The 14536-nt window shown below is 50.3% G+C and overlaps 1 protein-coding gene across 1 annotated transcript; it reads left to right on the forward strand.

Annotated features, from left to right (window-relative positions):
- The first annotated feature begins 4714 nt into the window (after positions 1-4714).
- Positions 4715-14040, forward strand: UPK1A (uroplakin 1A). The gene is made up of 7 exons (XM_032591282.1): positions 4715-4795; positions 6176-6487; positions 10144-10218; positions 10354-10461; positions 11709-11888; positions 13201-13284; positions 13367-14040. Exons 1-7 carry the CDS (start codon positions 4715-4717, stop codon positions 13409-13411), a joined length of 885 nt encoding a protein of 294 aa, XP_032447173.1. The 3' UTR covers positions 13412-14040.
- Positions 14041-14536: the final 496 nt, after the last annotated feature.

Genomic DNA, 14536 nt, shown 5'->3' on the forward strand with positions numbered 1-14536 from the left:
GAAAAAAAAAAATTAAAAACAAAAAAACAAAAAAACATGAAAGCGTGCAGGGGGGTGGGAACCCAAAAGGCTCATACACATTTGAAAAGGTGCTCAAAATCAGTAGTAGTAAAGAGAAGTGAGAGCTGAAGTAATGGCGGGTGCCACTTGACACTGAATTACTCTGGCAAAAACTAGAAAGTTGGATAATGCCAAGTGTCAGCAGTGACGGAAGGGTACAGGAACCCTCATGAGTTCTCGGTTGGAGTGTGGACGGGACAACCATCGTGGAAAGCAATCTGGCACATACATATTCATGACCCAGCCATTCTCCCTGGAAAGAGACATGTACGTCTCTAAGGGCCATGCATGAGGGTGCCCACAGCAGCATTATTCACAGGGGTCGTGGTGGGGGAGGGGGGTTGGGAGGAGCCTGAGTGTCCTCACTGGGGAGCAGACAGTAAACTGTGGAGGGGGCACACCAGGGGTGCCCCAAGCAACCATGGAGACACTGTGAACTCAATGTGTCCCGAGTAACATGGGTGGATCCTAAAATCAGTGCTAAGCGAGAAAAGAATGCACACAGTCATGGGCATATAAATTAGAAAACACTTGCACCTGGGTGGCTCAGTCAGTGAGGCGTCCCGACTCTTGATTTCGGCTCAGGTCATGATCTCACGGTTCGTGGGATCGAGCCCCGTGTCGGGCTCTGCACTGACAGGCGCTTCTCCCTCTCTGCCCCTTGCATGCGCGCTCTCTCTCTCTCAGAATAAATAAATAAAAACTTTAAAAAAAAAAGAAAAAGGAAACAAAACATGCACAGAAAGCAATGGTATCCATCCGACAAGAGCACAGCCAACTAAAAAATATGTTCAACATTCGAACATATGTGAATGTTTGCCAGTAGAGGGCACTGACAGAGACAGGGATATGGGGACATAAGGGAATAAATCAAATGTAAAACAAGAGCTATCTTGTGGAAAATAATGAGCTGAGGGAATGGAATTAACTCAACCCATGACGCCTGAGATCTGAAAAAGAGGACAGTGTAAGGGTTGTGGAGGATGATGAGCCCCAAATGTAGGAATGAAGTTGTCTCTGGGGTGAGATCAGGTGGCTTCAAATGCCATCTGCAATGTATGCCACTTGAAAAAGAAAAAAAATCAAAATCTTCAGTGAACATAGAAAAATACTTACATTTGACAAAGCTGGTGGGGAGGATGTAGGTGTTTGTTACAAGTATTCTGTACATTTTCTTGTCTGCCTGGAATATTTCCTATCAAAATTTTTAGAAGACTTTCACCACTGACCATGGAAAACAAAACATCTCAATTTTTTTTTAAATTTTAACGTTTATTTACTTTTGAAAGAGAGAGAGATACAGAGCATGAGCGGGGGAGGGGCAGAGAGAGAGGGAGACAGAATTGGAAGCAGGCTCCAGGCTCTGAGCTGTCAGCACAGAGCCCGACGCGGGGCTTGAACTCATGAACCATGAGATCATGACCTGAGTCGAAGTCTGACACTCATCCGACTGAGCTACCCAGGCGCCCCCAAAACATCTCATCTTAAAAATAAATACAATGAAAATATATTATTCACTTCTAGTCAGACACTGAGGCCTGTGGAGACCTGCTCTAAGCAAGGTTAGAGAGGCATTTAGGATACAGCATCAAACTACTTACTGAGCCTTTCTCGATGGCACCACCATGATTAGAACCAGATCATTTTCTTGTTAGATGTCAGTTGGTTCATACCATTTCATTTCATGTCCATAAACAGCCTACACTCATCTCTTGTGCAGAAACCACCCCTTCAACACATTGAGTAAGTCTCTTTGAAAATATTTTACCCTCTTTTTAAAAATTTTTTTTAAGTTTTATTTATTCATTTTGAGAGAAGACAGAGTGAGCAGGGGAGGGAGGGAGAGAGAGGGAGAGAGAGAATCCCAAGCAGGCTCTGCACCATCAGCGCAGAGCCCGACGTGGGCCTCGAACTCATGAAACCGTGAGATCATGACCTGAGCTGAAACCGAGAGCTGGATGCTCAACTTACTGAGCCACCCAGGCGCCCCAAGATTTTACCCTCTTAAAATGCATTGCAATTAAAAATATATACATTTACATAGAAGAGTGCACTTATCGTGACTATACAGCTTAATGTACTTTCACACAATCTGAACAACTCCATGTAACCAGTATCCAAATCAAGAAAAAGAATCCCCTCCCTGCCCCCCCGCAAGTCACAATGCCCCCAAGAGTAACCACTTCCTTGACTTTTATCTCCCTAGATTGGTTTTGCCTGTTTTAGAACCTCATACTAAAATCATACAGTTACAATCTTTTGAGTGTGGCTTTTTCCATTTAGTGTAATGCTTTTGAAATTCATCCCAGTAGTTGCAAGTGTCAATAGTTCATTGCCTCTTATTGCTGAATAGTATCCCTTGTATGTGTGCCATAACGTGCGTATCCATTCTACTGTTGAGGAGCATTTGGGTGGTTTCCAGTTCAAAGCTGATACGAATACATTCAGAGCATTTGGTAGACGGGAATGGGGGCATTCCCAGGGACAAATGGCTGGATCATAGGATAGCCATATGTCATCTTTAGAGGATGTGGCGTTATGATTTTTTAAAGGAAGTAATTAGCACTTCAAAATGTATTGTTTGAAGAGTGGTTTATAAAATAAGAAGAAAGAATCATGAAAATTCAAGTTTGACATCAAACTACACTGGCTTCATGTTTCAGAACAGAATGGATCCCTTTTATGACTGGTGACAGAGTAATGCCCCACTGATAACTTTTTGTTTTTACTAGATATTTTACACTTGATTTTAGCCAAGAGCCTGAGACATTTCATGTAACTCCCAACTACTAACAGTTACCAACCATTTGAAAATAAAAATATTTCATATTATTCACATGGCCCTATTGTTACCAAGTTATTTTAGCTAAAGCTCATAAAATGTAATTGACAGGTCATGTACATTATTAAATTTTCTTATTAGTCCTTAATGTAAATCAACAGAGAAAAAACTATTTCTTAATGTTTATTTATTTTGAAAGACAGAGAGGGAGAGAGAGTGGGGGAGGGGCAGAGAGATGCTCCCAAGCCGACTCTATGCTCAGCATGGGGCCTGACAGGAGTCTCATCCCACGATCCTGAGAGATCATGGCCTGGACTAAATCAAGAGTCGGATGCTTAACTGGCTGAGCCGCCCAGGTGCCCCGAGAAAAACTATTTTACATGTAAAGTGGATTGACTAAAAGCCAAATTGTTTTAATTTTAACTGGAACACGTCTCACGTGTCTTATTACCAAGCCATTGTCTTAACAGTGAAGTTTAAGTCCCATTTGTTTGCCGGTTTCACATACACTTGAGGGAGCTACAGCTCAGAGAAAGAATATGGTAAATGCCTTGGTTCTTGAGTTCTGGGGAGTGACTGGGTGCCCCAAGCCATTTTCATCTAAGGAACCAACCTCTTGCCACTAGGGGGCGCCATCGGAGGAAAAGTGGGCCTCTTGGGAGCATTGCTGGCGCAGCCTGGCCTCTTGCTGTACACGCGCCCAAGAGGGCATCCTTTGCAGACATCCCTGCACTCAGTTCCCACTGCTATAAGAATAATACCCATTCTGCAGATGGGCAAACGCACACACCAAGTTGCGCAGCCCAGAGGAGCAGAGCTGGGATTTCAGTGTAGGTCTCTTGATTCTGTAGCCTGAAGACATTTCCACTTATGGCTCCTCGCTGTGACCCTGCTTTGTCCTTGGGGGTGGGGGGAGGGGTTGCTTTTCTCCCACCAAGCCCATTCAGTGTGCCCTCCCTCTTTTTCTGGCACACTCTCTTCCCCCTCTTGTGCACTCATCTGGAACTCCCCTCACACACCTGTCTCGAGCCGTCCTCTTCCCTTAGCCTGCAGCCCATATAATCAGCCTTCTGAGCTGCCCTCTCATCTGCTCCCTCATCTCCTCCCCACCTCCTTGCCTTGGTCCAGCTCTGTCCTAGCCTGCTGGGTCCCTGTCTGGGCCTCCCCCTGGGCTCCCAGCCTCGGAGAGGTGGAGCCACCAGCACAAGAGGCAGTTCTGGAATTCAGGATTCACACGTGGATCCAACCTGGATCTCCCCCCTGCCCCCAAGAAGACCCATGTCCTAAGGAGAGACATCAGGTGGCCCGGCCCCCTCCCCCACCAAGACAGCCTGGGAACCAGAGGCCGTGGGTACATCACGCTGCTCATGTAGCCAGACATTAGCAGAATCTTGAATTTCAGGTCTATAAATCACCTGGGTTGGGGGGTGGGGTGCTCATAAATCTGTTTTCCCATGCTGGTCGGCTTGCTTGACCTCTTGTCCCCTCCTCCTCCAGACTCCCTTCCTCCTTCCTAGGAGACTGGCCCAAGGAGGGGCCTGGGCATATATATAGGCAGCTACTGTGGGAGGGGCTGACCACAGAGGCTTCGGAAAGAGAAGGTGAGGAGGGGGCTCTGGAGGGTCTGGATGAGCAAGGGAAAGTAGGAAGCTATGAGGTGCAGGGAGGCCAGCACTGAGCTCTGGCCAATGAGCCTCGGTTTCCTTGTCTGTAAAGTGGCCCGCCATCAGGGTTGTGGGGAGATTCATTCAGCACCAGTCTGGGCCCAGCAGAGAGCCAGGAGCACCCCCGGCAGCTGGGGTGTGGGGTGAGGCTGGTGGGGCTTCCCTCCCCTCCTGGCCTCATTCCCACTCATGTGTCCCCAGCAGGACTATGGCTTCTGCAGCAGCAGAGGCGGAGAAGGGGTCTCCGGTTGTGGTGGGACTGCTGGTGGTGGGCAACATCATTATTCTGGTGAGACCTCCCCCAGTGCTGGGAGCCCAGTGGGCGGGCAGGGAGGAGGGGATACCTGGGGGTGGGGGCTCAGGGCCCAGGACTCCCGGGTTGGTGATGGCTGCAGGCTGTCAAGCCAGGGCAGCCTGGATTCCAATCCCGGCTCTGCGGCTCCCCAGCTTTGCAAACTCCAGCAAGCCACTCTCCTTCTCATCACTCTGCTTCCTCATCGATAGATTATGTCCCCATTGTGGGGACTGTTGTGTGGGTTCATCCATACTGACCCTCAGCTCCAAAAAAGTGCTTGACAAATGTTGTCCTCGTTAACATGACTATAGACATAAAGTGCCTGCTTGGGGCACAGGAGGCCCATCGTAATGAATACTAACCATAGCAATGTCTTGTTAATTACTATTTAATTTTTTAAACTGTGATGCCTGTACATGGCTCTGGAGCCAGACAGCCTGGGCTCAAACCCCAGCTCTGCTGCTTTCTACCGTGGGACCTGGGGCCAGCAACGTAATCCTTCTGGGCCTCAGTTTTCTCATCTGTAGATGGAGATAAAATAGGAATGCCGAGAGTTTAAGATGAGTTATCAGATTCATGCGGAGCGTGGGACGACACACGGTTACTGTTTGTATCGGCATGACTCTGCAGCTGGTGACGATGATTATCACACAGAAAGCAGTTAGTGGGACCGTGCCTGGCGCGCACACACTAAATACCCCATGAGTGTTAGTGTGAGTGTTGTCAAAGGTAGCCACTGTTCTAGAAGTCTTCCTCTCTCCTTGCTTCCCATCTCTCATCCCTAGAAGTACCTAGATTTTTAGTTTCTCCAACAATTTCTTTAAGCAATAGGAATGTGTATACCTATTTTCTTCCCTTTTTGTCCAAGATGCGGCTCATTCCACATCCTGTTCTGTGCCTCCCAGTTTCTCCTGCTGACCTAGTCTGTAGGCCCTTCCACATGAGTCCTCAGCCTCCTCGCCCTTTGTCATGACTGCAGAGCACTCCCTCGTGTGGCACGCCGGTTCCTTTTACGTGGTGACACAGGGAATGACTGTGTGGGTTTATGATTTTCCTGCACGAGCAGGATTGATTACTGCAGGCGGAATTGTGGATCAAAGGGTTGATGCGTTTGTAGTTGTTCCGGGCCCGGCCAGATTCCTCAGCTCGGGATTATAACAATACTATTGAGAGAGGGCATGTGATCAAGCATCTCCTCTGTTCCAGTCGTGCGCTCTGGGCTGTGTCTGTGGCATCTCCTCGTAACCTTGAAGCAACTGGCGGCTGGGATGTGGGCGGGGGGCAGGGATCCGGCCGGGCAGCCCTTCCCTTCTGGCCTCTGCCCAGCCCCATCCCCACTCATGGAAGGCGAGGTCCTTGCCCTTCTTCTTACAGCCCGCTTTACCGAGGCCGGTGGGGGCTCGGAAGGGGAACTTGTTCACAGAGAGTCCCGCAGCCCCGGCTGCCACGCCTGAGCCAGCCTTTCTAACCTGTTGCCCTGTCCAGCTGTCAGGCCTGGCCCTGTTTGCTGAGACCGTATGGGTGACAGCTGACCAGTACCGCGTGTACCCACTGATGGGCGTCTCAGGCAAGGATGACGTCTTCGCTGGCGCCTGGATCGCCATCTTCTGCGGCTTCTCCTTCTTCGTGGTGGCCAGCTTTGGAGTGGGCGCGGCGCTCTGCTGCCGCCGGTCCATGATCCTCACGGTGAGGCCCCGGGGGCAGGGCATGGGGACGGGTGGGCACGGAGATCATCCACACGGAACCATCGTAACAACCACCGCCGCGGCCACGAGTGTGTGTTCATCATGGTGCCATACTTGGGCCTGTCGTCCTATTTAATCTTCCCCTAACCCAGTAACAGGCTCAGCTGTTATCCTCAATTTCCAAAGAAAATTGGGGCACAGAGAGGAAGGCAAGGGAGCTCTGCCCAGGAGGCTGATTCTTGAGTGGCAGGGCTGAGATTCGAACCTCAGCTAGTTGGTCCCCAGAGTCTGTGCTCGTGAACAACAACAGTAATGACAGCACAGCTACCGTTCAAGGAGTGCTCGCTATATTCTAAATGTTTTACATAGATTGGCTCATTTATTCCTCACAACCTACCATGAGATACCATCCTCCTCGTGAACCCGTTTGACAGAGTAGAAACTGAGGCTCGGAGAAGTGAAGTCACTTATCCAGGGTTGCACAGCGAGTGGGTGACAGAGCCGGGATTTGAACCCGAGTAGTTCAGCTCGAGCCTGTGCTCTGAATTTCTGCCGGGAATGACCACCACCACAAGAACCCACACTTCCCAAGCACCCCTCATGTGCCCGGCACTAGGCTGAGCAGTTTAGAAAATGAGCTCCGCCGATCTCCCCAGAAGCCTCCGAAGTTATGCTTCTCGGCCCCTTTACCAGTTGAGGAAACCGGGGTTCAAAGAGGCCAACAGCCCAGGCGTTCGGGAAGGCAGGGCCTCTAATCCCGGCCCCACTGCTGCAGAGCCAACGTGGTGCCTCCTCTACAATCCAGGGCCTTTTCGATTCCCGGGAGCAGCTACTTATTCAATCGACAAACGTTTATTGAGCAAGAACCACGTGCCAAACCCCGCGCTGGGCACTGGGGCTCTGGTGAACCCCTTGTCCCAGGGGAGGATGCTCCAACGGAGCAGCAGTGCACAGCGAAGAGGGAAGGGAGGGCCGGAGCTGGGGCAGGGGAGGCCTGAAGCCAGAGAAAACGAAGGCCTTGGGGAGGTGAGGGAGGGAGTGAGCCTTGAGTCTACAGGAAGAGCATGCGGAAGAGCATGCGTGGGGGAGGGAACAGCAAGGGCAAAGGCTCTGAAGTCAGAGCCAAGTGGGGGTGGCGGGGAGGGAGAGGAAATGAGGTTGGATGGAGTGGGTACAGTGGGCGGTGGGCAAGGGGCATGAGGGCGAGAAGGGGAAGGTGGGCCTATCGGGTGAGTCTTGCCAGCCTTGGTAAGGACCTGGGCCTTATTGTAAGATGGAGCCTTGGAAAGGCTCTCCTTCTCTTTTTCTTTCTTTCCTGCACGGAATTCTCTGGCATAACCATTTAACCTAAGCCCTAAAAGCTCACCCAACTGGTGGAAAAAAAAAAAAAAAAAAGGTGGCTGTCTCCCTTATTAGTTTGTCATTAACTAAGACACAAAATTTTATTTTTATTTATTTATTTTATTTTATTTTAATTTTATTTATTTATTTTATTTTAATTTTTTTTATTTATTTATTTTTATTTTTTTAACTGGGCATTTTTTCACATGATAGTTTATTGCAAATATTGCAAATTGAACATTGGTTACCGACTGGAGAACATTTTTAAACATTTTATTTTGAAAAATTATCCAACTTACAGAATCGTGGCAACAGTAAACTCCCACAAATCTTTCTAAATTCAGCAGTCACTAACATGTTGCTTTGTTTCTCAATCTTTCATTATTTATTTTTTATTTTTTAATGTAGTTTATTGTCGAGTTGGCTAACACAGTGCATACAGTGTGCTCTTGGCTTTGGGGGTAGATTCCCGTGATCCATCGCTTACATACAACACCCAGTGCTCATCCCCACAAGTGCCCTCCTCAATGCCCATCACCCATTTTCCCCTCCCCGCCGCGCCCCTGCCCCTTCAACCCTCAGTTTGTTCTCTGTATTTAAGAGTCTCTTATGGTTTGCCTCCCTCTCTGTTTGAAACTATTTTTCCCCTTCCCTTCCCTCTGGTCTTCTGTTAAGTTTCTGAAATTCCACATATGAGTGAAAACATACGATATCTTTCTCTGCCTGACTTATGTCACTTAGCAGAACACCCTCCAGTTCCATCCAGGTTGCTGCAAACGGCAGGATTTCATTCTTTCTTATTGCCAAGTAGTATTCCATTGTATGTATAAACCACATCTTCTTGATCGATTCGTCAGTTGATGGACATTTAGGCTCTTTCCATGACTTGGCTATTGTTGAAAGCGCTGCTATAAACATCGGGGTACAAGTGCCTATGCATCAGTACTCCTGTATCCTTTGGGTAAATTCCTAGTAGTGCTACTGCTGGGTCATAGGGTAGTTCTATTTTTAGTTTTTCAAGGAACCTCCACACAGTTTTCCAGAGCGGCGGCACCAGTTTGCGTTCCCACCAACAGTGCGAGAGGATTCCCGTTTCACCACATCCTCGCCAGCATCTGTTGTTTCCTGAGTCGTTCATTTTAGCCACTCTGATGGGTGTGAGGTGATATCTTGGTGTGGTTTTGATTTGTATTTCCCTGATGATGAGTGACGTTGAGCATCTTTCCACGTAAGGCATAGAATTTTATGGGAAATTTACGGGAAATTTCAAACATAGAGCAGAGTGAGTGGCATGAGCCCTGCACCCCCATCACCTGGTTTCAACGACATCGACCATAGACTTGGCCAGCTTTGTCCCCTCTGCTCCACCCCTGCCTGCCCACATTCTTCTTTCTGGGGTATTTTGAAGTGCATTGCAGACACCAAGTCATTTACCCATAAATATTTGAGTGCACATTTCTCTGTGATGAGGACACTGTTTCGAGCAGTCAGACGTGTTATACTGCAGCGTCTCAGCTCATGGCAGAGGGGTTAGCACGACCACTTTCCACCCCCTGTTGCTCTGAGGCAGAGGGCGTGGGGTGAGGGAAGAGCTTTTTTTCTTCTTATGCACAACCATCATGCCACTGGTGCACCTACAAAACCCACCCAAATTCTTTCATATCTCTCTTCCGATATCTGTTTGAACGCAGACTAGACAAACAGACAACCAAATGTTCCTGGTTGTCTCAAGAATGTCTTTTTTTTTTTTTCTCCTATGGTAGATATTTATTTTACTGCACCCAGGCCATTAGTTAGCTTCAGGAAATACTTTACATATTTCTGTTGCTTTCATTTGTTCCTAACATTTTATTATAAAAAATACAGAAATCAAAACACAGAAAAGGTGAAAGACTTGAACGGGGAACACCTGTACGAACACCCACCACGTAGATGCTACCGTTCACATTGTCCTACGCTTCTTTTTAAAATTGCATTTCTAGGGGCGCCTTGGTGGCTCAGTCGATTGGGCATCTGACTTCGGCTCAGGTCATGATCTCATGGTTTGTGGGTTCAAGCCCCACGTCGGACTTTGGGCCGACAGCTCAGAGCCTGGAGCCTGCTTAGAATTCTGTGAATTGCTTAGAATTCTCTCTCTGCCCCTGCCCTGCTCATGCTCTGTCTCTCTCTCTCTCTCAAAAATAAACAAAAGCATTAAAATAAAATAAAATAAAGTTGCATTTCTATCCATCAGTCCGTCCCTTGAAGGGGTGTGACTTGATACAGGCTTTGCCCTGACCGGGCTGTCCCTCTGTCTCTCCCTCCCTCTCTCCCCAGTACCTGGTGCTCATGCTCATCGTCTACATCTTTGAGTGCGCCTCCTGCATCACATCCTACACTCACCGAGACTATGTGAGCTGGGCAGAGGCCAGGGGAGGGGCATGACCTGGGGGAGGGTGGCAAGGGTCTGGGCCTGGGGGTGGGGTGGAGGTTGACCTCCCGCCCCACCCAGCCCCACTGCATCCTGCTCTTCCTGGACCTCCGCAGATGGTGTCCAACCCATCCCTGATTACCAAGCAGATGCTGACCTTCTACAGTGCAGACACGGACCAGGGCCGGGAACTGACTCGTCTCTGGGACCGCATCATGATTGAGGTGGACATGGTGGGGGGGGGGGTTGAGGCGGGCGAAGGGATGGGGAGGGCTGGAGGACCTGGGACTCTGAGGTAGCTAGGGCTCCCATTATGCCCACTGGTAGATGATACCCACTCCTGCGGTTCTTATGGGGGGTGGGGAGGGCTGGTCATGGCCATTTTCCAGATGAGGAGACAGGCCCAAAAAGGGAATGTCACTTGTCCAATGTCACGTGGTTGGTAAGCTGGGATCAAGATCTGACAGCCTATGACCAGAGTCCCTGCTCTTAATCATTACACATACCTTCTTAATAATGATGGTAATCATAATAACGAAATGTAATGAGTACTAACTTCTTTAGTACTGTTCAAAGCACCTTTAAAGCTTACTTTTTCCTCACAACTACCCCATAAAGGAGATCAGCTTTCTAACAATGAGGAAACCAAGGTAAGAGGTTGCGTGGCTTTCACAAGGTCACACAGCTGGTAGGTCGCAGAACCAGAAGGATTGAAACCCAGACCAGCAGCTTCCAGAAGCCACATTCTTTTTTTTTTTTTTTTCCTAATGTTCATTTTTGAGAGAGAGACAGAGACAGCATGAGCGAGGGAGGGGCAGAGAGAAAGAGAGAGACACAGAATCCGAAGCAGACTCCAGGCTCTGAGCTGTCGGCACAGAGCCCAATGTGGGGCTCACGCTCGTGAACCGCGAGATTATGACCTGAGCCGAAAGTCGCTGTTTCACTGACTGAGCCACCCAGGCGCCCCCGAAGCCACATTCTTAATTAAACCCAATGCGATGTGGCACAAGAGAAGAATATTGAGGACCCAAGGGAAATTGAGGTCCCAATTCGGTTCAAGTCATACAGCTAGCCAAGATGGGGACTCGTATTTGAAGGAACCTATGTTTTTATCATTCACGGCCACAAATTAAACACCCACAGGGGCCAGAAGAAGCCAAAATTCTGCCTTTGGGTGTCATTTACTTCGGGTTTTGTTGACAGCTAATTCAAAAGAATTTTAAAATAAGTAACGAAACGGTGGGTTTGATCCAAATCCTCCACCAGCCTCTTGGTGACGGGACAAATATCTTCTGCTCCCTGTTCACACACACGGACACTGGCTCCCCCCCCCCCCCCCCCCCCCGCCGCCGCCGCCCCTGCGAAGCCGAGGACATGGGGGAGTCAGGCCCAGCTTCCTCACTCTACAACCTCGGGCGAGTGGCTGTCCTCTCCGAGCCCGAGCCTGCCTGACTCTGGCCTTTCTCTCCAGCAAGAGTGCTGTGGCACATCCGGTCCTATGGATTGGGTGAACTTCACCTCGGCCTTCCGTGCAGCCACCCCGGAGGTGGTGCTCCCCTGGCCCCCATTATGCTGTCGGCGGACAGGCAACTTCATTCCCCTCAATGAAGAAGGCTGCCGCCTGGGCCACACAGACTACCTGTTCACCAAGGTGCGCCCCCCCCCCCCCCACCGGTCTGCAGGTCTGGCCGCCCCGGTTTCTTCTATCTCTCCCTCCCGTCCTCTCCTCCCCTCTCTGGCTTTTTCTTTCTCCCCCCTCTCTCTGGCTCGCCCAACCCTCTCCCCGTCGGTCCCTCCCTCCCTCTGCTAGTCCGGGGGAGGCCCAGGGCCTGGCACCTGCGGCTTTTCTCAGTTGGGAATAAGAACAGCAACAATAACAGCTATCGCACAACAGCAACACCAGCCATCGCTTATCGAGCCTTTGCGTGGTGCCGGGCATTCTTCTAGGTGTTTCAAGTTTTTGTCTGATTTCTCACCGCAGCCCTGGGAGGCAAAGATTAGAATGATCCCATTTTAAGGATGAGGAAACGGAGCTCACTAGCTAGTGAAGGATGGAGCTGGGGCTGGATTTCAGGAGGGCGGGCCCCAACTAGGCGCTTTAACTAGTGCAAGGTGAGTGCAGAGGCAGAGATTGAAACCAGAGGAGATTAGCTGGGAGGAGAACCAGTCCCAGTGGTTGCTCTGGCTGCTTTTGACCCCCGGGGCGGGGGGGGGGGGGGGGGGGGCTTCAGCCACGTCTTAGATCAGGTGTCATGGAGAGAGGAGCCTGTGCAAACCATCACCGCTGTCAGAGTCACCCAGCCGTTTCTCAAGCCCGACTCTGTGCGGAGTGCGTGTGTGTGTGTGTGTGTGTGTGTGTGTGCGCGCGCGCGTGTGCGTGCGTGTCGTCCCATGGAATCCCCACAAGTGCTCTCGGAGGCCGGTGCGTCAGGGTTGCCACTTGCACAGACGGGCAAGCTGAGGCTTAGAGGGTCAGAATCATTCCTAGGCTCCAACAGCTAACAGGTGGCAGAGCTGGTCCCCAATTCAGTCCCACCTGACTCCAGGACAGACACCCTGAATCTCGTTCTCTGCTGCTTCCAAGTCGAGGCAGGGGTCTACGTGGAAATGACTCGCTTGTGAGACTCGGGCCCCACCTGGCCTCATTCCTAAAGGACGTAGCAAAACTGCACTTATCCTAAAGGCAGACTTCAAACCCTGGGAACTTACGGGCAGCATGGAAAGCCAGCTCTAGACAAGACTGCCCTCAGACTCTCATAGCCACCAACAGGGCAGTACCCACCTGTGCGGGGCGTGGGCTCCACATCGCATCCCCGGTTCCCCAGAACCGCTCTGGGAGGTAGACACTGCCACACCCCCCATTGCACAGGTGAGCAAACCAGGGCTTGAGGAAGGAAATCACCTTCCCAAGGGCTCATGGTGACGTTTTCTCAACCCCCACCCCCTGTCTCTCCCCCTCCCAGGGTTGCTTCGAGCACATCAGCCATGCCATCGACAGCTACACGTGGGGCATCTCGTGGTTTGGGTTTGCCATCCTGATGTGGACGGTGAGAGGTGGGGAGCCTCTGGGCTAGGCGGGATGTGCGTGTGGGGCCGGAGCGCCCCTCACTCCACTGCCTCCTCCCCCAGCTGCCTGTGATGCTGATGGCCATGTATTTCTACACCACGTTGTGAGGGACAGGAAGGCCACATGCACGCCTCGGCCTCTTCCTCCTCCTGTTCCTGTCTCCTCCGGCCGCGGACTGGATGGCTGCCTCACCTCTCCCCTTCCCACCTCCCTCAAGCTTCCCTCCTTCCTCACCAAAGACCTTTTCCCAGGTTTCTGAGCCCTGCTGGGACTTGGAGGTGCCCCGAAACCCTGGGACATGTGTGCGTGGGCCCTTAGCCCTTGACGTCATTTCACTTTGCTGATTTCTGGCCCATCTTTCAGTGTCAATTTCAAGTCCTGTCCTCCGGGGACCCTTCCGGGATCCCACCCACCCCATCACCAATGCCTCTCTTGTAGCTCCCCAAGCTCCTCCTTCATGGTAGATGTTGGCCCTCATTGCTAAATAGTTTGGGGTTGTTTATTCTCTGGTGGACTAGGGTCGCCGGGAAGGGAGGAACAAGCTCTGTCATGGTCACTGTATTGTCCCCGGCATCACCCAGCAGAGGGCTGAGCGTGGATATTCAATAAATACTGGTTGAATGAATTAATTTGCTTTCTTCTGGGGCAAAGACAAATGAACAATAACTCTTCCAATGGAAGTGGCAGAAACCCAACTGGCACTGACTGAAACGTAACATAGAATTTCTCGACTCATGCAACTGAGTCAGTATTGCTGGCTTCAGGCATGTCTGGATCCAGGGGTTCAATCTAAGTTTCAAGGAAACCTGCTTCATTCGCAGACAGAATTTCTCATAGCTAAGCAACACAGCAGCAAGAGAGGCCTCTCTCCCAACAGCTCTACCCAAGGTCAGGGATTCAATCTCACTGTCTTACTTTAGAGTCTAGCCCATCCTTTTGTTGGGGAAGGGAGGGTATCTGAATTAATACTGCTAAGGGTGGTGTTGGGAAGTGGGGGTGGTTTATCAAAGGAAAATTAGAGCTCTGGCTGTTGGGCTGGTATGGGTGACAGATAACCTCCTCCTACGGGCTGTAGCTTCCAGCAAGTTCTCTAATGGGTGGATGACAGCAAAACTCTAGGAATCTCATCCTCATTCTTTTGTCCTCTCTGAAGCAGGCCATCCTTTGTCCATTTTATACTAATTAGGCCCTGCCAAGAGGGCCTGGCCTCCTTCTCCATCAAATGAAGTTTC

Source organism: Lynx canadensis, chromosome E2, assembly GCF_007474595.2.
Source record: "Lynx canadensis isolate LIC74 chromosome E2, mLynCan4.pri.v2, whole genome shotgun sequence".
NCBI classification, from domain to species: Eukaryota; Metazoa; Chordata; class Mammalia; order Carnivora; family Felidae; genus Lynx; species Lynx canadensis.

Excerpts from the sequence above, each read along its gene's own strand:
- UPK1A (XM_032591282.1), top strand. The coding sequence starts at position 4,715 with ATGGCTTCTGCAGCAGCAGAGGCGGAGAAGGGGTCTCCGGTTGTGGTG. Across the intron at positions 11,889-13,200 it reads CAGACTACCTGTTCACCAAG|GGTTGCTTCGAGCACATCAG; the intron begins GTGCGCCCCCCC and ends TCCCCCTCCCAG. Across the intron at positions 13,285-13,366 it reads TTGCCATCCTGATGTGGACG|CTGCCTGTGATGCTGATGGC; the intron begins GTGAGAGGTGGG and ends CTCCTCCCCCAG.